The sequence below is a fragment of the Ochotona princeps genome, chromosome 5 (assembly GCF_030435755.1).
Source record: "Ochotona princeps isolate mOchPri1 chromosome 5, mOchPri1.hap1, whole genome shotgun sequence".
In the NCBI taxonomy this organism is placed as follows: Eukaryota; Metazoa; Chordata; class Mammalia; order Lagomorpha; family Ochotonidae; genus Ochotona; species Ochotona princeps.
The window spans coordinates 68,151,392-68,175,105 of NC_080836.1; the positions used below are offsets into that span (position 1 = coordinate 68,151,392).

Consider the following 23,714-nt stretch of genomic DNA (forward strand, 5'->3'; position numbering starts at 1 on the left):
TCTCAGGGGTGTCTGAGTCTCAGAGGAACAAGGACTGTGGCTGTGGACATTGAGGTTCTTCGGCAGGCACATGAGGACATGTTTAAATCTTTGGCTAATATGCAAGAAACTCTCGGAGACCCATGAACAGCAAGGGTAGGAGTCACAATAAAGGACAAGCCTACTAGAAAGTCACTGTCTAAGCTTACCTATCTGAAATGTGCATAAAATGGAATAGAGGGTAGGTATAGTTTCTGGTCATGTTTATTTAAATTGGGCCCCTTTTGTGGTTTATTGAGCTTTTTTGCTTTGTAGTGGTACCAGTTACTGTCACTGTGTAACAAACCACTCCCAGCAGTCTGGCTGAAAACAGCCGTCATGGGTTCACAGTCATCAGGAATAGCGCTTGGGCTTTCGGTCTTGTATTGCTGTTCTTGCCTGGGCTTACTAAGAAGCTTTAGGCATTTGGTGGCCTAACTGGTCCCGGATGTTGCACAATGGCTGCACTTACTTATCCAGCCACTGGCAGGCTGTGTAGGACAGACAACCTGGGCTCTGTCTCTGACCTCCCCATTGGGTTACTTGAGCTGATTTACATCTTGGTTTTTCAGCCAGTCGTGAAAAGAATGGGGCATATCGTCACACACAAATATCCTCTGGTTTATTCCACAGATGGCTATAGTGGCTGGGACTAGGCTAGCCTGAAGCCAGGAGCTTGTTCCAGATCTGCCATATAGGTAGCAGGGGCCCAAGTGCTTGGGCCATCCTCTGCTGCCCAGCCCATAAGCAGGGAACTGGATCAGAGGTAGAGCAGCAAGGACATAAACCATCCGCTATGGAGGATGCTGGCATTTTGGGCCCAGAAATTCACATTTCAAAGGGAGTATGCCTCCAGGGATGGAAGGAATTGTTCTGCTCATTGTTCAAATGTCCCACCATAGTAGGACAAGAAACCAGAGCAGAAGGGAACTAGAAAGGATCCTTCAAATGTTCATGGAAAATAAAATTAAAAAGTTCGTTCAATGGCAACACCTGGCATACCTGTTCAGTAAAACACTGGGGAGTATATACAGTGTTTGGCGTTGTATTTCAACGTAAGAATAGTTGAAGAGTCAGTGGCTTGTCCTGCTGACTTTTCTTTGTGATGAATGCACCTGGTGTGTATCAGTCATTGGGTCAACAAATACTTACCGGACGTCAGTGTGCCAGTTAGTGTTCTAGGTGTTAACGAGACTGCTGGGAGGGAAAGCACACGTAATTCAGCATGTAAACAAGTCACAACTAAAAAAACTTGCAGCTTTTTGGTGTGGCTTCTGCTGTGGTACAGCGGTTATTTTTCGGTCGGTGAGAATGCCGGAGGCAGGCTTTATCTGCTGTGTAGCCATTGTGAAATCTGGTTTGAAAGAGCATCCCGGTAACGAGTTTTTCTGCAGATGGCATATCTGCATGTTTTTAGGTTATTGCATTCAAGAAATTACCTAACAAGGGAGAAGGATTTAGTCACTGTCTACCTGAAGAAGGCGTTTAACAGATATCAAAGGAACCAATGTTTTTAGATATGTAATTAATTCCAATGTTTTAGTTAGAAACCATTGAAACAAATATTCTATTCATTCATCTTCATCTGCCTGCCAAAGTGAGATGCAAAGTGAGAATGACGAGGAAGCTTTCTTGAGAAAATTTGGCTTAAATGAGAGAAATTAGAGTCTTCTTGTGTCAGGCCATATTAAGTGTGTTGTTCCAATTAGTATTCTGAGTGAAGATCAGTCGTAAGTGCTGAAATCGTGGGAGCCAAGTTTCTCACACACCAGCCGGCTGGTCCACTTGTGATAAGATTAGGTTCTTATAGACTCAACATGCATATGAAATCACCTGTTTTGTTTTCCGCATGGGGACAAAGTCTTGTATAATGGCAACCAATGTGAGTAGTATAAAAAATGGAATTTTCCTACTTTTTCTTGGTTTTCTATTTGATTTCATTTTCTAGAAAGATCTGGCAGTCTCCTTGAAGCTCCATTGTGGCAGCGGTGGAAAAACTTGTTCTAGAAGTGCTCTCTTTGTTAGATGACTTTGGAAAGGTGGGGACTACTTTGGAAAGGTTCTTTGCTTTTATACCTTTTGTTCTTGAAATTTCTTTTTATCACTTAGTTTTGTTGGCATCTCTTTTCCCCTTTCTCTCTTTGATGTTGCAACTGAAGGGACAAGTAGTGGAGCTGCCACAATGACTTACAGTTCTGGCGTTTGTTGTGGCATTGGGAGGCATGGCACAGAACGAACTAAACCAACGCTGCTCATGCATGCTGCCAGGCTTAAGTGGAAGGCGTGGTAATAGTGTTCTCAGAGGGAGAGAGGGCTAGTGTCTGGGAAAATAAAACATTGACCCCCGAGAACATACATTTAGAATTTTACTTGAAATATAAGTCTGATATGAAATGTACTTTCCTCAAGTACATTTAAGTTCTCATATTTATAAGACATTGACTATAATAGGAAATTGTTACTTGAATACCCAGAGGATGACTGTGGCTCTGATAGTGAATTGTTTGTGGTCTGAACCCTTGGCAGAGACTCAGGAGCTGTGGGAGGTTCAAGCTCCTGTGAAGGTTTTAGCATGTAGGTGTTGTGGGGTGGGCAAGAGGGAAGATTTTTTTTCTTTGTGCAGTGGTATAGTAGACTAATTCTCTGCGTGCAGGTCCCGACTTTTGTGTCCCAGCTGCTCTACTTCCCATCCAGCTCCCTGCTTATGGCTTGGGAAAGCAGAATAGAATGGTCCAAAGCCTTGGGACCCTGCATCCACATAGGAGACCTGGAGGAGGCTCCTGGCTCCTGGCATTGGATTGGCTCAGTTCTGGCTGTTGTGAGCACTTGGAGAGTGAAGCAGCAGGTGGAAGATTCCTCTCTCTCCTTCTCTTTGTAACTTTGCCTTTTTCTTTTGAATGAGAGAAGGAAGTACCAGTAAGTGTTAGGCAGAGATGTGGTCTTGTATCAGCAGGAGTTGGAAATGACATTTTTAGCAGTGACAGCTTTGGAGAGCTCTTAGAACCATAAACTAATCAAGAGGTTTCAAACCAATCTAGAGATTTCTTTTGAAAAAAAAAATTTTTTTTTAAATATTTATTTTTACTGGAAGGCAGTTCAGACTTATGGAGAGAAGGAGAGACAGAAAGATCTTCCATCCACTGGTTCACTCCCTCCAAATCCCGAGTGGTCAGATTGGAGCCAATCCAGAGCCAGCAGCTAGGAGTTTCTTTCAGGTCTCCTATGTGGGTCCCAAGGCTTTGGGCCATTCTCCACTGTTTTCCTAGACCACAAGCAAGGAATTGGATGGGAAGTGGAGCAGCTGGGACATGAACCAGCACCTTTATGGGATCATGGTGCTTGCCATGTGAGAATTAAGCCATTGAGCCATCAGGCCAGGCCTGTGGAAATTGTAACTGTTTCAATCTGTCCGTTCGATTTATCAACAAAATGAGTAAGTGTGATTGAGCACCTGCCTTCAGAGATACAGAAAATATCACTTGAAGGGTAAATCAGTAGAACTGATGTTTTTAAAAGAAATGGAGCCATGTGACAGCAAGGCTGAGAGCTGGGAGTACATTTTGTATACTGATGGGTGTATTGTGTTCTTGTTTTTACAGACTTACATTGGAAGTGTGGTTATATCTGTTAACCCGTACCGGTCATTGCCCATCTATTCACCAGAGAAAGTGGAAGAATACAGGAATAGAAATTTCTATGAGCTGAGCCCTCACATGTAAGTGCGGCATTCAAACATGACGTTTCTTTTTCACTGTGGAGTTGTGTAGTTGACAGATGTGTGCAGCTGTCTTCCTGAATGTCAGGAAACTGTTTTTGTCAGTATTTCTTTTTTAAAATCTGATAAAGGAATGTGGTGGTGACTTGTTACGCCTTAAGTTTTTAAGAAACAACAGAGTGCTTCATTGGATGCCAGATTCAAGTTCTGATATATTTACATTCACTATGTAAAGTATTTTCAGTTAAAAATTCCATATAAGTAGCAGCTGCTGCCTATTATTTTTACAAGTGAAGCAGGAATGTGTATTGTGGATTAATATAAAGAACCCAGCAATATTTCCATAGTAGTTTCGTTGAGATGGGAAAGAACACAAGTGTTTGGCTACATCCTGGTGATTGGGTAAAAAGCTGAATTGATTCCTTCAGGTTATCTTTGTAGACCTTATTTGCCAGATGTATGTGATAGACCAGATGTTTCACCTTCCCTGAAGTCAGTCACCTGTTTTCCTTTTTTCTGAAGGTCATTTGCTAGTACAAATAATTCCTATACAGTGCCTAGAGGCCTTTTGTCTGCTTGTTCAAGTTGAGGTCTTTGCTGATGTGATTAAGGGATGCTGAATGAGACCGCTGATGTATACCATAAGTTTGTTTTCTCATCTGAATGACTGAAAAATTACACTACCTGGCACCCTTTTCTTGGACTGCTGGGTCAATGACAGACCTGAGTTGTTAGATGCTAGACCTGTTCCCCAAATAGAGATGAATGAAAGACAAATGATGACTAAAACTTATCGTAAATAACAAACTTTGTCTCTGAAATCTTGTTAAAGTTACTGCTTCCCAAGAGAAGTCTGTTCCATATTTTGATGTGTCTACTATTGAGTTTAAAGAACGAAAGAAAACTGCCCAGCTGGGTCCAGCTGTGAAATGAGTTAGGCGCCTCAGATGTGTCTGCTAGAAACTTGGACCATTTTCTGCCTGCACCCTGGGGGCTGAGGAATTCACCAGAATGCATGTTCTCATGTTGTGAGTTGTGACAAGTGGTCATAATGTCTTGTGGAGGGCAGTGGTGGACACACGTTATCCTTTTCACATGATTAACTGCTGGTTGCAGATTTAGCATATTTGTCAACCTTTGCTGAACACTGGGCTGGGGCTGGCCTTCAGTAATGCCAAGCTCTCTCCAAGACTTCAGTGTTGTCATTGCCACCACTGTGATTATTTTTGGCGGTAGCTTGTTACTCCCCTCCCCTGACAGAGGATGATATATTGATGAAACAATCCTGTGCTGCTATGAATTGCTTATAAACATGTACAGGTAAACATCAATGGTGAAATGTTCAGGAAACAGCCTTGATGTTAGAAAGGATGCAGATTAGTTGGTGGAGAGATGGTGGGGATAGGGACAATATTTGAGAAGGCTTGAACTGTCGACTTGTGCTTACTTCTGGACACTTCAGAACATTCATGGGAAAAGCATTTCTTTAAGGAGGACAATTTTGTCACTTAAGGGGCATGGGACAATAGTTGAAGCTATGTTACAGCTGGGGGTAGGATTGTGCTACTAAGAAGTAGAAGCTGTGGGTGTGACTAAATAGCTACAATGCACATGACAGTCCCCACAGTAAAGAATCATCTGTTCACAGTGTCAAGAGTGCAGAGGCTGGGAAATCCCAAAGCAAAATGAAGGAAATACAGGAAGTCTTAGTTGGGTCTTAGCACAAAAGGAATTTCTCTGTAGAAATAAAGATCAGGTCTATTAACTATGATAAAAATATTATCTAGTAACTAAAGAACATTTCTAGCATTCTCTAGGTGTCTATTTTAGTTTCTCCTAGTAATGGAACACAGATGACATTTTTATACTGTTAGACACTTAAGATTTAAATTCATTTTGAAAATGGTAGTGAACAACTGAACGCTACAGTTTCCCAAATGGATTCAGGTTATTCAGTGTCTCACAGAAGTAAAATCTGCAAGTGACCTAATTTCTTTTTACCTTGAGAAAAATAAAATTTGAAATTGGCTTTAAAAAGTGCTTCAGTCCCTGCAGTGAAATATGCATCCGATGCCTGAGTGTTTCTGTTTAACTTGAGGCTGTGATGCTGTTCTCAGAGTGTGGTGCTTGGACCTGTGGCCTATCCACTGGGGGCAGATGAAAACGCTCGTTAGGGGTCTGTTCTCCAACATGGAAGCTCATACTTTGGAATCTCTTTCTAATACCTGTCCCTAAAAGATCCCTGTGGGAGACAGCGTGACACCACTGCCCTGGTTCATCTCATGCATCTCCAGCAATAAAATGAAATAAATACCCAGTTATGCTTATTAGGATCAACACAAGGTCTAAAACATGAGTGATGTGCCTGCTGTGTGAGTTGGCCTGGTTCGTAGGACAACTCCTCCCTCTCTTGCTTGCCCCTTCCCTCCTCACTCCCCACACTGCTGCCTGACGCAACTTCTTTGTGTATTCTGCATCTGCTGCCAGGGATGCTGGTCCCTATTTATTCCCCAAAGCCGCCCTGTTTACCCTTCACATCTGTTGCACTTATCACTGTTAGAATTTAACAGTTTTTGGGTTATATGGCTGATATCGGCCTGGCTTACGATGAGGGGTGTGTGTGTGTGTGTGTGTGTGTGTGTGTGTGTGTGTGTGTGTATGTGTGTTAAGATTTACTTAATTATTTGAAAGACAGAGTGATAGAAAGAGGTGGAGGTCAGGGGCAGAGAAAGAGAATATGAATGAGTGAATGAGAATCTTCCACCCGCTGGTTCACTCTCCACATGGCTACAACCTCCAGGTCAAGGTCAGACTCAGATAGGAGCCAGGAACTCCGTCTTGGTGTCTCATGTAACCAACAGGGACCCAAACATTTGAGCCATCATCTTCTGCCTCCCAGGTACTTTAGCAGGAATTTGGATCAGAAGCAGAGCAGCTAGGAGTTGAGCTAGCACGCCAGTATGAAATACTGGCTTACAAAAAGTGGCTTAGCCCACCATGTCACAACACTGTAGATTACAGTGTGGGTTCAGTAGAAGCAGTTGAACAGGAATGGGCCACAAGTTCCAGCTCTTCCCTTTATATATTCTGTAATCTTGAAGAAACTTCAACTTAGAAGTATTTTTCTCTGTTCATTGGAAAAGTAATCACAACATATGGAATATTTGTGAGGGATAAATATCAGTGAAGTTCTTATCATGGAACTTGCTATAGCTCTGTAGTATAGGATATCTGCTGCTATTGATGGTGATAGCTCCAGTAGTGATTATCATGGATATGTGGCATGTGGGTCTGCGTTAACAGGAAACACAAGAGCCAGAACCAAGACTATAGATAGATCCTCCTCAAACTAGGGTATGTTAACTTCCTTTTCCAGAAACCTTCCTGGTCTTCCTAGTACTTGGGCCTCTTTGGCTTAGTGTTGAAAACACTCCACAGCACAGTGTAAAGCGTTCCTCTCCTAGCCTGAACTCTGCTGTTGTCCTTCTGCCACTTCATATTATGGTTGACAGTGTTTCACACCATCCTCATAAAGGAGGTAGAATGCTGCAGAGGAGGGACTGAACTCTGCACGTCTCGGCCTGTGCTGCCCTCTTTCAGGACTCCGTGACGGCAGGGCAGCAGAGGCCTTAGTGCATTCTTGATTACATTTCATCTGCATTATCTCACATCTGGTAATGGTTCAGTGAAATGCAAACTTTTTTGATGGAATATTCAAAAATCTGTACAATGAGAACCGTTTTACTATTGGAAGATGAAAATGCTGTTTTTATGCTGTTTTTCTACTGTAACCACTTTGGTTCCATTTCCTTTATCTATTTATTTTTTAAAGATTTATTTATTTTTATTGGAAAGACAAATTCACAGAGAGGAAAGTGTCTGCTGATTCACTCCCCAAGTGGCTGCAATGGCTGTAGCTGAGCCAGGAGCTTCTTCTGGGTCTCCCACGCAGGTGCAGGGTCTCAAGGCTTTGGGCTGTCCTCTACTGCTTTCCCAGGCCACAAGCAGGGGAGCTGGATGGGAAGTGGGGCTGCCAGGACATGAACTGGTGCGCATATGGAATCCTAGCTCTTACAAGACAAGGATTCAGCCAATTGAGCCATTACATCAGGCTTTTGGTTTCATTTCTGCTCTCTATGTGCATATTGGAGGGGAATTTGGCATTAGGAGGCAATATTGTGACACCTGCCACCAGTGCTTCCTGGTGGTTATAACCCAGTAGTGTTCTGAAATGTGTCTTGCTTAACTTAGACTACAGTATGGCAGGGTACTGTTGTAGGGATTGCAAACCCAATTTGAAACAAGCAGCATTTTTTCCTTTTTTTTTTTTTTTTAAGATTTATTTATTTTTATTGGAAAGGTAGATCAGATTTATGGAGAGTAGGAGAGATCGAAAGATCTTTTGTCTGCTGGTTTACTCCCTAAGTGACCACAATGGCTAGAGCTGAGCTGATCAGAAGCCAGAAGGTTCCTCTGGGTCTCCTTGTGGGTGCGGGGTCCCAAGGCTTTGGTCCATCCTCCCCTGCTTTCCCAGGCCATAAACAGGTAGCTGGATGTGAAGTGGAGCAACTGGAGCATGTGCTGGAACACAAATTAATGCCGGTGCATGCAAGGTGATGATTTAGCCACTGAGCGATCACACACCTCCACCCCCCTATTTAAGTTTATTTATCTGAGAGGTGAAGCTGTAGAGAAACAGTGGGAAAGACAGAGGAAGAGAGATCTCCATCTGTTGGTTCAGTTTCCAAATGACACCTATGGACAGGGCTGGACCAGGCTGAAGTGAGGATCCAAGAGCTTCATTTGGGTATTCCATGTGGGTGCCAGGTCCCAAGTACTTGGGCCACCCTCTACTGTTTCCCTACTCCATGAACAGATAGCTGAATCAGTTGTAGAGCAGCAGGAATGATCAGAAATAGCTATATGCCTACAATGTGTAAAATCTTTAAACATTTATCCTGTGAACACAACTAATTTACCCAAATTGAGGCAAAAAGACAGAGAAAACCTGAGTAGACCAATAATCAAGGCTGAGTTTGAATCAATAACAAAGAGTATCCCAAGAAAGAAAAGCTCAGGATTGATGACTTCACTGCTGAGTTATACCAAACTACCAAAGAATAGCTACTCCAAATTCTTCTTTAAGTAGTCAGAACAATCGAAAGGGAAAGAACTCTTCCAAAGTGATTCTGTGAGACCTGCCATACTTTGATTCCCTAACCAGAGAAGTTATTTTAGAGACCTATAGAAAAATACCTCTGAAGAATAGATGTAGGGCCCAGCGTGGTAGTCTAGTGGCTAAAGTTCTCACCTTGCAAGCACGCAGTGGGATCGCATATGGATCCCATATGGGTCGTGTCCCAGCAGCCCCACTTCCCATCCAGCTTCCTGCTTGTGGCCTGGGAAAGCAGTTGAGGATGGCCCAAAGCTTTGGGATCCTGCATCCACGTGGGAGACCCAGAAGAAGTTCCTGATTCCTGGCTTTGGATCAGTTTAGCCCAGACACTGGGATCACTTGGGGAGTGAATCAGCAGATGGAAAATCTTCCTCTCTGTCAATAAAAATAAATAAATAAATCTTAAAAAAATTGAACTGGTGCCCATATGGGTTTCAGCACCATAAATAGTGGCTTGTCTCATTATGCCACACCACTGCCCCTGCCCTCCATTCTTGTAAAATGAAATCTAGTAAAACATTTAAATTAAAAAAAAAAAAGCTTAAGCCCTTGAAAAGTTTGTGATTAGTTCATACCAGAAAATGAGAAAATAACTAGGGGGAAGATTTTAGATGGTGGTAATGTCAGCTGCCCTGACATGAGCCCTCAGTCCCTGTGGAACCTTTGACCGCTAAGTTGGTGTCAAACTGCAGGGCTACCAGCTATTGCCAGTAGAATGGTATTTCTGGGATGCTTGCGTATTTCAGGTACTTGCTAGTCCTGTTATTGGATTCCTCTCAAGGTGAACTAGATAATTGTTCTAAGAACACTTGTAAGCGTATCTCAAATGTACACATATTATGGTGGAGTGTGCCAAGTTCAGTTTAAGGACGCGTAGCACAACACCTAGATAGTGCCTGCTTTACCTGGCCCATGCTTTATTTATTTATTTCTGTACAGCTGAGTTGCAATTCTATGAATATTGTGGGGCCAGTATTCTGGTGGTTAAGATGTTTTGTTGCAGCCGTTTGGGGAATGAATCAGCAGATGGAAGAGTCTCTTTCTCTGTAATTCTGCCTTTCAAGTAAAATAATTTAAAAAAATTATTATTAAAGGTGTGTTGCCTTAAGTGTCTGTGTCCCGCGTTGGCTTTCCTGGGTTTGACTCTTGGCTCTGGGTCCCAATTGCAGCGTTTAATGCAGGTGGAGGTACACAGCAGTGATGGCTTGAGTAATTTGGTTCCTGCAACCCTTGGCCTCAGTTCCCAGCTTCTGTCATTGGTGACGCTTGAGGAGTGAACCAGCAGGTGGGAGTTCTTTGTCCCTCCTTCTCTGCCTCTCAAATTAAAAAAAAAAGTAGTTATGCTAATAGCTTTTATGGCAACTGAATCCTTGAAATTGCTCATATCACTAGATGTGAAAATGTTTTCTCAAAGAATTTGTAGATGTAATGTAGGCCATTGTATCATTTCTCATTTAAACTGTGGAATAGTTAAGCCTTTAAACTTATGTACTACCTTCTCAAACACCACTAACAGAGATTTCTGCTGCTTCATCCAACATTGTTCCTGCTGATTGCTTTAGAGAAGTTATTAAGTTATTCATTTACTGAGCAAATATTTACTGAGAGTTCACCATATGCCTGGCACTCTTTTAGGCTCTGGGATTCAGCAGTGAACAACAAACCAAGTAAAATTCTTTTCGTTGTGATGGAGGCAAAGTTCCAACTTAAGTATTGGGAAACCAAGATGGCTCACACCCTCGGTCAGGAGGGAAGACGACAAGAGCAGAGGGAGGGAAGCTGTTATGAAACAGGTAGCTTATTTTACATGGTGCTCTTATAAAGCACATTGCATCCGCGTTGTTGATGGCAGTTTGAGTCAGTAGCTGACAGAGTGTACCCCCTAAAGCTTGGCATCTGCTTAGTCCTCCCATCTATTAGGAAATCAGAGCTCCATCTTACCCTCCAGTTTGCATTCCTTGCATTGATATCTTGTGTGTCATGATGTCCTCTTGAAAGTAGCTAAAACTGTGCTTTTCCTTTTATGCCTGATGTCATGGGTCACAGTAAGCACAGGGCAGTCACCAAGTTGACTTTTGGTCTTGGGGATATTTGATTCTAGGTAACCCAAGATTAGGAACACTCTTAACTTAGCCTCATGTCTTAAGAGCCGTGCAATGGCCATGGGTGATGTGATGGTCCACTGTGAACTTGAATTTCCTGAGGCTGGGTCTATGGATGGCACCATGTCTGAGCCTAGAAAGGATCCGTTAGCCTCGAGCAGGACTCCGCTAGTGCTCCATTCTACGCATGTGGGAGCCGTGTCTGAGGGAGAGGATGTGTGCAGGTAGGGAGAAGGGAGCTAAGGGGCAGTGTGAACTGGGGCAAGACAGACACCGGTTCTGACCCAGGTTGGGGAATCAACAAAGGCAGAAGTAGTCAAAGCAATTTCCTTCTAATGTGTGTGGGGTCACACTTTGACTGGGGACACCCAGGGCGAGGTTTAGGGCTGCCACAGGAAACACGGGGAAAGGGGAGCGGGCTCCCTTGGCCAGCCCCAGGAAGCGAGTCTTGTTGTTGTCTGTGTGTTCCTGATGCGCAAGCGTAATTCCTCATTCATCCCATCAGCATGATTAAGCATCTACAACATGTGGGAGGTGCTCAGGCTGTGAAGATGACTTTGTGCTTAAGGATTCAGGATTCATGGCCTTTGCAGGAGACAGACCAACCAGCCAATAACCATGGAAAGGAGAGAATTGTCATGAAAAGGCAGGAAAATGTTCCCAGTTTTTTCCCTGGACAGGCCAGCTTCTTCCTGTTGTATTAATTGGATTGTTACTTATGCCCCTAATGCTCACAGAGTGCCTGAGTGTGGATAGTCGGTGGGATGGTCGGCAGTTGGCTCTTTGTGAGTAGCCTGCAGGGAGGCCGGTGGGGCTTTTGAGTGATGAGTTTGCCGAAAGGACAGGAAATGGAAAGAATTTTCCAGCCCCAGGGTTGACTGAAGTATTCAGCATATGTTGTATGAGTGCTTAGGGCATGCTGGGTATTAGTGCAGGCACTGAGAACAGAATAGGCAAAAATCATGGCCGGTGAAGTGAATAAAGTGAGTAATAAGGCTGGTTTATTGTCCTACATGGCATAACTGGGAACACCCTATGAAGATGGTGGTGTTTGAATATTGTCCTCAAGTGATAAGGGAGCAGTCGTGCACTGTGGCAGGAAAGAAATGTTCTAGCCCCCAGGGACAGTAGAAGCAGGGGCCTGAAGCATAGATGGAGAAAGAATAACCAAGTGATCTGTCAGTGATCAAAATCCCCATGTTTCCTAAGGCTGGGACTTCAGCTGCAAGTTGGGGAGAGGGGATGAGGCAGAGGAGCAAGCCAGATCTGGGCTGCAGAGAGCTCATATGCTTCGGACTTGCCTTTCTAAACGAGCAAGGTCAGTCTATGATTGCGACCTTTCTGGATGTGCAGAGTGAAGTTGAAGGACTTCTTGAGCTTTTACAGTAATCCAACGTGGAGAGGACGAGGACAGAAGCTCAGTGGGTTGTGGGGGATATGTCAGATCAAAGCTGTAGATGCAGTGAGTGAGGCGGAGGTAGGCCAATCAGAGGCCAGGCTTGACTTCCTGGCTGGGAGAGAGTCCTGGTTCAGAAGGCCAAGCCTCTCGTGACATCTACAGGAGGCAGTGCAGCTAAACAGTACGAGTCCCTGCTGGTGTGTGCCTCCTGGAAGTCCGGGAGACTCGCCTGGGCTGGGAATCTTTCTCCCTGGCTTGCATGTCCCTGTTCCCTAGTTGCCAGAGTGAGGTGACATGCCTTCTGTCACCCTGGGGAAGACTGGGCGTCTTGGCTTCAGTCCCAATGTTGGACCCTCAGTGCAGGCTCAGCCACCTGCATGTACTGTTTGACAATTTGGTTTTTGGGAGCAAAACTGGAATCCCTCTTCAATGTGTGCGTAAGCCTACCATGTAGCTGTTTCACTTCTAAGTTCATTATTTCAGCAGTTTGTCAATGACTTAAATCATTGGCTCTGTGTTTCCTTGATCGGAATTTTGAGGTTTCAAAGCAAATAGATCAGTTTTCTGTGCTCCTACCCTTACCCATGTTTTCTGCATTCCCTAAATGCCCAGAATTCCAGGATGGGGCTGGGCTAAAGATAGAAACTCCATCCAGGTCTCTTACATGGGTAGTAGTAACCCAAGAACTTGAATTGTTATCTCCTTCCTCCCAAGGTTATTAGTAGGAAGCTGCAGCAGAAGCAGAGGTGACACTCAATCCCAGACCCTCCCAATATGGAATGCAGAGTGACTTCACCAGCTGTGCCACAGTACCCTGGCTCCACCCACCGACCACTCTCTCATGTATGCTGATGGTCCCTTATCTTGTTTGTTTTATTCTCCCATGATTTAACAGTAGATGTTGTGTTTTCTAATGTCTTTTCTGACTCCATGTGTGTTTCTCTAAAACCAATTCTCTAGCACTAACTGCATGTCCAGAAATTCGATTCAGTCTGGCACTCATGACACAAAATTCACGCAGATCCCGCAGGTCACAGGCTCATTCCACAAGATAGCTCTGCTTCAAACCCCATCCACGCAGGAGTCCTCTGGCTATTTGTGCTTCTATTGGAGAACCTCACATTTGGCAGTTTCCATAACACCACCTTCTCAGGATAGTAAATGTGCCAGAATGATATGAGGGACTCGGAAAACCACTGATGCAGTAATAAAGGCACTGGGCCCATTTGGCTGAGTTTCCATGCCATCCCCGAAGTGCTGTCTTCCCAGCACATCCGTGCCATCAGCAATGTGGGAACTCCTTTCCCTGGTTCTCTGTTTCAAACTTTACAACCTTGCAGGTCAGGCTGAATTCTTACTCTGTAACCACAGGTGTGTGCTTCCTGGTGAAACTTTGCAGTATCCACCTTAAGTCAGCTCATTAGCATAACTTTTTGCTACTCAAAGTTCTAAAGCTTTAAGCAGCCCTGTGCCAGGAACCTGAGACAAAGTCCCAGCATCCTTTGTATACCACAGGTGTGGGTGTAGTCAGACATGGTGCCTATGCAGCTGGGAACATAGGTGCTGGAGGATTTGATAATTAGCATCCTGAGGCCAGGTTCAAACATTGCTTTCTGGGTGGCATCCTGGATTTTGAATTCATGCGCTGCCTTTGCCAGCAGGTGTCCCAGGGCAGCTCAGCAGTTCTGGAAGGATTCAGGTGTTGTGGGGACTTGGCATCCAGCTCGTATCTCAGGCCAGCTGTGCCCACATGCCCAGGATCCCCCCATTCAGGGCTTCCCTCTGTTGCCTTGTCTTTCCTTCTGTGAGACTTCTCTTCCCATCAACATGAGTGGTGTAAAACTCAACCCGTATCTTCTAGCCATCCTACCATTTGTTTCCCTTTATTACAAAACTTTCAAAACCCTCTGTCTGCTGTGGTTCCAGAATGTTCTTTCTTCCTTGATGAGCTCCCCCGACACTGGCTGTCCCTTCTCTCTCCACTCAGACTGTTGGTGATCATCCATGACTTCTCTGGTATTGAAACCGATGATCTGTTCTGAATCTTCCTCCTTCTCCTTGTAGGTAACATTTGTGGAGGGGCCCAGCTGCCTCCTGGGGCTGTCTTTGACTTTGCCTTTCACTTTCCTGCTCTGGCTGCCCTGCCTGCTGCATTACACACACACCTGCTTCCTCCTACCTCTGCTCCGCAGCCTTTTCTTTTTTTCTGCACTACAAGTGCAACTTAGTGGGGGACGTTGATTTCCTCTGTGTGCAGGTAATGCCCGCCAGGTTTAGATCTGCAGCTGACCTCTGCCCCGAACTACAGGGGACCCAGCTACATTCAACTCCTGGCATCCCCTTGGGGACTTACGAGCCATTCCCAACCCCAGCATGCTTTAAACCTGACTTTGAATTGTCCATCGCCCTCCCCGTTCCCTCCAGGGTCAGGCAGGGCCAGTCTTAGAGAGTTCACTACCCACAGCTCTTTTTTCTTTGGCTGCTGCCTTGCAGGGGATAAACATAGACCACCCCTCATCACCTCTCTCACCATGAGCTCCACAGGCCTGTGTGCACTTTCTTAGATTATTGCCAAAGCGTCATAGCTGGCTTCTTTCCAGTGCCTGTTGCTTACTGTCCCTCCGTTCACTCCCCAACTAAAACAGGTACCCATGGTGTTGTTTGACTTTGCTGCTCCTGTATGGCCCATGAGGCTCCATCTGATCTGGGCTTCCCCAACTGCATCTCTTACTTCTGATTCTCTTGCTCCAGTCCCACTGCCTCTTTGTACTCCTTGAAGGTGTCACAGACTCTCAGTATCCTGCCCTGTCCACGTAGGGATGACTTATTCTCTCCAGGCAGGAAATGTTCCATTGTCAGAGAAATCTGTACTACCTAAAATACCAATTGCGACTCTGTTTATGACACGGCTTCCTGCTAATGCGCACCCCAGGAGGCAACAGTGATGGTTCAACTGCTTGGGTCCCTGATACCCCTTTGAGACTGATGCCTTGGGCCTGGCCCAGCCCCAGCTATCCCTTGCGTTTGGAGTGTGTAGCAGCAGATGGAAGGTCTGTCTGTGTGCTTTCCAAATAAAAATTATTTAACTTTCGTCTCCACCCATATTGGTCATCCCTCCCCAGCCCCCACTATTTTGTTTCTCTTAGTAGCATTTGTTACTACCTTCCATTTGATTGTGTGAGCTATTTGTTTCCGGAACAAGAATGGCATTCTGTAAGAGCAGGGCCTTTGTTTGTGGCGCACATCCACATTGCCACGGAAACCAGATCACTTCCTGGCACAGGACAGCGACTGCTTCCAAACCTGGGGATGAATAAGGGAATGTGTAGGGGACATTGTCTGTATCTTCATTTACCTTTGAGTCTAGCTGGTGAGACTGCCACATTGGCAGGTCCTTTTTTACCACATAAATATATCTATGGACACAAAGGACAAGTTGGAATCCCAGAGGTCCTAAGGTGCCATCTGTGTTGCATCCTAAAGAAGAAATTCTTGAATTGGGTGCCATGTGATGCCCTAGCTAGCTGCCTGGATGACAAGGCAAAAATGAATTTTTGCTATGGCTGGGGAGCCCGGGTCTTAGGAAAGGGGAAAGTATTTGATTAGAGGTGGTAGTTACATGTAGAACCACTTTTTCATTTTAATAAAGTGTTCAAATACCAGTCTGCTTGAATCACTGCAAAGACAGAAGGATTATGAAGTTATTCCAGGGGAACAGGAAGAGTTTGGGATGAGGGTATTACTTAAAATTACAACCTGATGTGTTTGAAAAAATTGGCATCTTGAGTTTCCAGTGCCAACTGGAAAAAATTTTCAGACTTGTTAAACATGTCTAGATGTATGTGTATAAATACAATGTTTTAATGAATGAGTTGTGAATGTTTAAATGATTTATAAATGTAAAAAGATGTTAATGCATCTGTTATGGCAAAACTGTAGTTGCTATTGGTGATGGATCAATGTTATTCATTGGGGGACCATTTAATATGGACTGTACTAACTTCAGATTTTCCTGTCATTGGCTGAGGATGTACAGTCCTTATCACGGGAAGTCTTCTCATTTGGATGTCCGTGTTCGGTGTCCAAATACATGGGTGGTCTGCTCGAGCAGTGTAAAGAATATCCTCCAAAACAGTAGGAATACCCTAAGCTTGAGAGATGATGCAGCTTGATTCCACAAGTCTTCATCAAGAGAGGAATAAAATAGAATATATTTTCTAGTATTTCCCTTGATCCCACCTGAATAGCAAAAATGAGAAACACCAGCAGGTAAGGAGGATTTGGGTGCTGTTCACCTTGGGCCACTCCTTTGGGAAGCATGTGTAGGTATGATCTCTGGTTTCCTGCTCAGGATTGGCAGTTACCTGCTCAGGAGCAGGGAAGGCCAGTCCCATTTCATCTTCTGTATTTTTATGGAAAAGAAAAGAGCTCCAGTGTTTCTTCGTAATTGCTAATTATTCTAAAGAGGATTGTTTTTATTTATGTGTCTCAGACGGGGAACCACACACTTTGACAAATGCAGGGGCTAGGGGTGGACAGACAGAGCCAGATAGACCTTCCATCTGCTGGATCTATCTCCATATAGCCACAGTAGCTCAGGACTGAAGCCAGGAGTTGGCTGAAGCCAGGCCACCCAGATCCCCGAGGTGGATGGCAGGGACCCAAGAACTTGAACCATCCTCTCCTGCCTCCCAGGATGTACATTCATAGGAAGTTGAGTCAGGAGTGCTGGAGCTAGGTTTGTCTTTGAAAAAAAAAGTAGGGCCTGGCAGCGTGGCCTAGCACCTAAAGTCCTCGCCCTGAATGTGCCGGGATCCCATATGGGTGCCGGTTCTAATCCCAGCAGCTCCACTTCCCATCCTGCTCCCTGCTTGTGGCCTGGGAAAGCAGTTGAGGACAGCCCAAAGATTTGGGACCCTGCACCCACGTGGGAGACCTGGAAGAGGTTCCAGGTCCGGCTTCGGATCGGCGCAGCACCGGCCATAGCAGTCACTTGGGGAGTGAATCGTCGGACGGAAGATCTTCCTCTCTGTCTCTCCTCTCTGTATATCTGACTTTGTAATAAAAATAAATAAATCTTTTAAAAAAGTATTTGTTTGAAGGGCAAAAACAGAAAAGATTCACACATTGAGTGAGATTGCTTCAATCTGCTGGTTCACTCAGTGTCTGTGGAGCTCATTTCAGGCCTTCCACATGGCTAAAGAGTTTCACCTTCCCAAGCTGTCACCTGCTACTCCCAAGTAGGTGTGTTCTCTTGAAACTTGAAACCAGGTACTCCAATATGGAAAGAAGGCATCCCAAAGCATATCTTTTCATTGTTTGGTTCTTTAAATAGATTTATTTATTTGAAATGCAGAGTGATGAGAGAGAGAGAAACACTTCTGTTTACTGGTTTGCTTGCCAGATGGCTGCAGTGTCTGGGGGGAGGGGCTGGGCCAGGCTGGAGTTTGGGCTACCATCTGCTTTCCTCAGTGCATTAGCAGGGAGCTAGCTGGGAGCGGCTGGGAGTTGAACAGTAGCTCCCATGTGAGGAGCTGGGATCATAAACAGCTCTACGGTGGTAATCATCCCCCAACTCAAGGTGTATGTTAATGGCTATGCCAAATCTCTTCCTCTAGGAATTGGCTAATTTTTAAACTGTTGCTTTGATCGCTTTCAAAACACACGTTAGACTCATATGTCCTACCTCTTATTTGACCACATAAGCTACTACTACTACTGGCTGCGTGAGTATTTATATGAGAACAGTTGTCTTGACCCATATTAGTAGCAGAGGCTTATTTTATTTAGTTCATGCAAATAGGAATATGGCTAAAAACAGGGATATTAAAAATGGCAGAATCTCATTTGAGGCCACAGAAATAGATGAAACAAATGTGCCTGAAGTATCAAGATGTTAAAGACCTCAATCATAAAGTGAACACCTGCAGCTCTTTGGTTATGCGATGGGGTGAGTCACTGCTAACTGATTACTCATTACCTGGAACGGAGGCAGAAGGAAGGAGGAAGTGTGGGAACATATGCTGGGCATTGTTCAGAACACAAAGAGTAACTGGTATGGAAGACTTTGAACATGGGTTTCCTTTTCATAACATAATGTGGCTTTCATTGTAACAGTTTCTTATCAGTGACTGGGAATGCTATAAATCTCCCTTGTAGGCATAGTTTGGGTGGTATAAATTGAATTGTAAAACTTGAAAGTTTGGCCATTTCCTGTGATTAGGACTTCGTTTTCTTTGATGTTTATATTCTATATGGCATTGATCTTGGATTAAATTGCAGTTAAGATAAGGCGAAGTAGCAGTTCTGGCTGTGCAGATCAGAGGAGTTGTCTGATAAGCTTGTAGCTGATGATCTAATTCTTACTTCACATGGCTTCTTACCAGTTGTTTCTTTCCTTTCTCATCCCAGCACCTTGCCTGGTCATCTGTTACTCATTCCACCCTTCTTCCAATATTCAAATCCTATACACCTTTCAGGGAATACCTCCATTTTAATGTTCTTGCCAAAAGGCTCCTGGGTGCTCGTTACCCACACAATTTATGTCAAATGGTTCAGTGTTAGATTTATGTAAGAGCAGGCATCTTTAAGCAGGAGCTATGCATTAGGCATACTTTATACTTCAAGATCAGTGATTCTAAAATCTATCCTGTGTGTTTGCTTCTCTGTGTTAATCTCAAGAAACATTGTCTGGTTTTGCTATGTACGTTAGAACACTTTCTTTTTTTTTAAGTAGTAAGTAAATGTAAAGCAGAGTGGTAATGTTTCATCTCTGTGCTCTAGTGGCTCATCTTGGGCTCCCCTGGGAATGCCCACATCCCATTTTGGAGACCGAGTACTGGGAGCCTGGTATTTACCTGGAGAAATTAGACGGGGTATAGGAAGTATGCTTAGTATCCTGTTCAGGACAGTGCTTCACAGCTCAGGGCTGACCACCACAAGGTTTGTTTATCATGAATGGCACAGTTGGATTGGCAGTCAGGTGGCTTTCCTCAGCAGTTCTCCTCCATGGGGTGGGGACTCCAATGTCCAAATTGCTTCTGTAAGATTTGTAACATTGGGATATGTGATTATTGTGGAGGTGAAGCGAGAGCTTGGTCCAGCTGTTTTCACTGGCAGAGCACAGTCACAAGGGCCCCGCCTCGCTGCAAAGGAGGCTGGTAAATGTAGTCTTCTCATGTGCCCAGGAAGAAGAGAATGAAGTACAATCTAGTAAATACGTCAGGTTTTCTCCTGTGTTGTAGAATCATTTCAGTAGGTTTGTTGCTGCTTGATAATTCAGCCCAAGAGTACTGTGTAAAGCACACTTCTGCTTGAATTTAAACATGAATTTGTGATTTATAAAATCCTCTTATTTTCCAAAAAAAAAAAAGGAAAATTTTTAGTATGGTTGTAATCATGACGCATATTTCTAAAAAAGTGAAACTGTTTTTCATGCTTTTGTTATTTCTTCTCATTCAGAAAGACAGTGACAGCTTTTGGTTTGTCATGAGCTTAACTTTTTGCTAGTATTATGTTTCGTTAATGCTGTTTTCATTTTGTGAAAGTTGTTTATTTGAAAGAATTACACATATAGAACAAGAGCAAGTGTGTGTGTGTGTGTGTGTGTGTGTGAGAGAGAGAGAGAGAGAGAGAGAGAGAGAGAAGGGAGAAGGGAGAAGGAGAGATGAAGAGATAAAGATCTCTTCCTCACTCCCCCAGGTGGGCTTGGCCAGATCGAAGCCAGGAACTTCTTCTGGGTCTCCCATGTTGGTGGGGTCCCAAGCACTTTGGCCATCTTGCGCTGCTTTCCCAGGCAAAGGAAAGCTGGATGGGAGCAGGACCCTGGATTGGAAGTGGAGCAGCCAGGACATGAACTGGTGCCCATATGGGATCCTAGGATTGCAAGTGAAAGATTAATGCCCTTGTCATTTATAGATGAGGTTAATATAACTGTTGGCAGATGCGGAAATGCTTGACAGCTGATCGCAAGAGCTGTATCTTTGATCCAATTGCTTCATTCTTTGGAATAGTATCACATGTTGGGATTAGGGGAAAATTAGGTGCTGATGTCTTCTGTGGTCATTGACATAGTCATCTATTGTGAATTTCAGCAAAATTGTTCTTAGTTTTCTTGAAACCAACTGCTCTTAGATGGATGGTGAATAACTAAGTCAATTTTCCCCCCAACCACTCGGATTTAAATATATCAGAAGTTCAAGAAGCTCCACAGCAGCATAACAAATCACCCAGTTAAGAAATGTGCTAAAGGGAGCTCTGGGTGGAGAAGATGAGGTTCCTGCTGCTGGGAGAGCCCTCTGCTACTACCACAGGCTTCCAGAATTCAGCCCAGCCCAGCTCAGCCCAGCCCGGCCCGGCCCGGCCTAGTGCAGCCCAGCCCAGCCTAGCCGCATCCTTCGCCTTCCCTACAGCAGAGCCCAGAGTTACTGTTAATTCTTACCAAACCTCAGATACTTCTTGCTGTTCCTGGTAATTTGAGTTTTTACCGAACAACTGAATGAATAGATCATGATACATGGAATATAGATGAAATTTTAAATAATGCTAATGCTGCTTTACTAAATTTTATGCTGTCTGGTAAATATTATAATTTCCATTTTAGGTTAAGGAAGTTGACTATCAGATCATATGGCTAAGAAGTGCTGGAACTGGAATTTTTAAATTATTTTATTTTAAAGATTTAGTTTTATTGGAAAGGCAGATCAGATTTACAGAGAGGAGAGATACAGAAAAATCTTCCATATGTGAGTTCACTCCCCAGTTGACCACAATGACCAAAGCTGAGCCAATCTGAAACCAGGCGCCAGGCGCTTCTTCTGCGTCTCCCACATGGGTGCAGAGTCCCAAGGCTTTGGACCATCCTCTGCTCCTTTTCCAGGCCACAAGCAGGAAACTTGAAGGGAAGTGGAGCAGCCAGGACACAAACCAGCACCCAGATGGGATCCTGGCACTTGCAAGGTAAAGATTTAGCCATTGAGCAATCAGTCACACTAGACCCGGAAATGGGATTGCATCCAACTTTTGAGGAAGCTTCTGATGCTGTTAAGGAAAAGTATCCAAATTAGAACCAAGTAGTGTTTGCCAGAGTTGATTGTGATCACCACTCTGATACGGCCCAGAGATAAAGAATAAGCAAAGGTCCACCTCTCAGATTGGTCCATAAGGGGATGATGATAAAGAGGGAATATAGAGGTCCGCAATCAGTGAAAGCCCTTGGAGATTACACAACAAAAGTGAACCAGTTAAAGAAATTCAGGATTTAGCAGAAATCTCTCTTGATTGCAGCAAAAGGAATGTCATTGGATGTTTTGAGCAAAAGGATTCAGACAATCAGTCTTTCAAAGAGTAGCATGTACTTTGCATGACAGCTGTGCCTGCCTTTCTGCATTTGGGAATGTTTCTAAGCCAGAAGGATACAGTGGAGATAACTTAATCCACAAACTACCTGAGTGTTTGGCTGCAGCTATGGTGTGTACTTAGGATCTATGACAAGTTTTGATGTGACTTACAGTTGGATTCGTGATAAATGTATTCCTCTTGTCTGAGAAATAACAATGAAAAATGTAGGATTGATGAATTTTTTTTGCCTTTCTTATACTCGTCCATATGAAAGATGATTCAGAAAGCTTAAAACTATTCCAGAATGAAGTAGCCTGAAAGGTACAATAAACTATTTACATGTAGATTGTGACAGATTCAGATATCTTTTGCATGTACAGAAAACGCCAGCAGATTGCCTTGTTATAGCTATTGGCAGCTTTAAATGTGTGTTAATTCTTGGAAAACTCAAGCAAGTTGTATTTGACTGACATTCAGGAAAACTACACAGAGAATCCCATCATGGATCTGAACCAACTGATACAGCTCCTGGAGAGTAGGTCCCAGCTGTAGCAAGTAATCCACCTGAGCGTTCCTTCCAGGAACTAGCACCCAGCAAGTAGAGGTGAACTGTATTAGGGATTAAGAGGAGCTTTAGAAACTTGAAAAATATGAATAGGCATTTTTTGAAGGATAATACAAATGGCCAACGGACACATGAATAATTGCTCAGGATTGTTAGCCACCTGGGAAAGGAGAGTAAAAACCACAGTGAGGTTTCACCTCAACCCAGTAACATGGCTGTCATGTAAAAATCAGAAAATAACATAGCACCAGGGATGTGAGGGGAAAGGTACTGCAATATAATTATTGGCAGGAGTATGAACTAGCACAACCATTGTGGAAGACAATGTGGAGATTATTCAAAGATCTGAAAATAGATCTGTGATAGATACAGCCATCCCACTCCTGGGAATTTACTCAGCGGAAATGAAATCAACATATGAGTTATCTGTCTCCCCCTTCCCATGGTTTAAAGCAGCTGAACTCAGAATAACTAAGATATGGAACGAACTCAAATTTCTATCAACTGATGACTAGATAGAAAAATGTGTCATACATACACGATAGAATGTTAATTAGCCATCAAAAATAAATTCTGTCAGCAAAATAGATGCCATTGAAGACCATTGTGTTTAGTGAAATAGGTCAGTCCCCAAAAGACAATATCATGCATTTTCTGATTTGTGGTAGCTAGTGTGTGGAGTACAATAAAATGAGTGAAATTGACATCTTGAAATTTGATCATTATTTATAACTCTTGCATACACTCCTGTAAAATATTGATCTTTCTACTTACTAAGTTTTTATATTTGGATGAGGATTAATCCTATAATTATAAAACAAATTGAAATGCTTTTATCACAAAAAATGAAAAAAAAACCGGAGGGAGATTGGGAAGTGTTGTTTTCCAAGTTTTAAAAATTCTTTTCCCCAAAAAATGAGTATAGCTAAATGAGTATAGTTATCAAAGGCAAAGAAACATTAAGGTCTTATAAAAGACTACAGAAGGATTATTTGTCAAGAAAGAATAATACTGCATCTTTGTCCTGGGGGTAGGGAGATTTCAGATGGTTTGGTGATGGACTGGAGGATAAAACATAGATTTAGGAATATTTAGTATCAGGTTCAGGCAGATACAGAATCCATCCCCACAGACATATGCTAAGAAAGTCTTGTGCTTCTATAATGAATCAAGTGATGGGATTTCAAAGTTTCTCTTGACTCAGGGGCATTATGTTTTTCATTGGAATCATTTTTATTTTGATAAAGCTGAAGATTTTCCTTGATTTGTTAATAGTGTTGAATAATACAGTTGTACGTGAATAAATGAAAACTTCCTAGGAAATTTGAGTTATGTTTATAAGGGCACTTGGAAATTGAAAGGCAGATCCATCTCATGCATCTACCTGTTTGTTCTCTCTG

The 23,714-nt window shown here is 43.5% G+C and overlaps 1 protein-coding gene and 1 pseudogene across 4 annotated transcripts in view; both read left to right on the forward strand.

Moving 5' to 3' along the window:
* The window catches only part of MYO1B (myosin IB), a 173,301-nt gene that overhangs the window by 49,702 nt on the left and 99,885 nt on the right, over window positions 1-23,714 (forward strand). For all 4 annotated transcript variants that reach the window (XM_058664747.1, XM_058664746.1, XM_058664748.1 and 1 more), the window contains exon 3: window positions 3,618-3,733. In XM_058664747.1, the coding sequence (XP_058520730.1) occupies window positions 3,618-3,733 (116 nt within the window). The remainder of the gene's footprint in view (window positions 1-3,617; window positions 3,734-23,714) is intronic.
* Window positions 20,847-22,453, forward strand: LOC105941658 (endoplasmic reticulum resident protein 44-like; annotated as a pseudogene).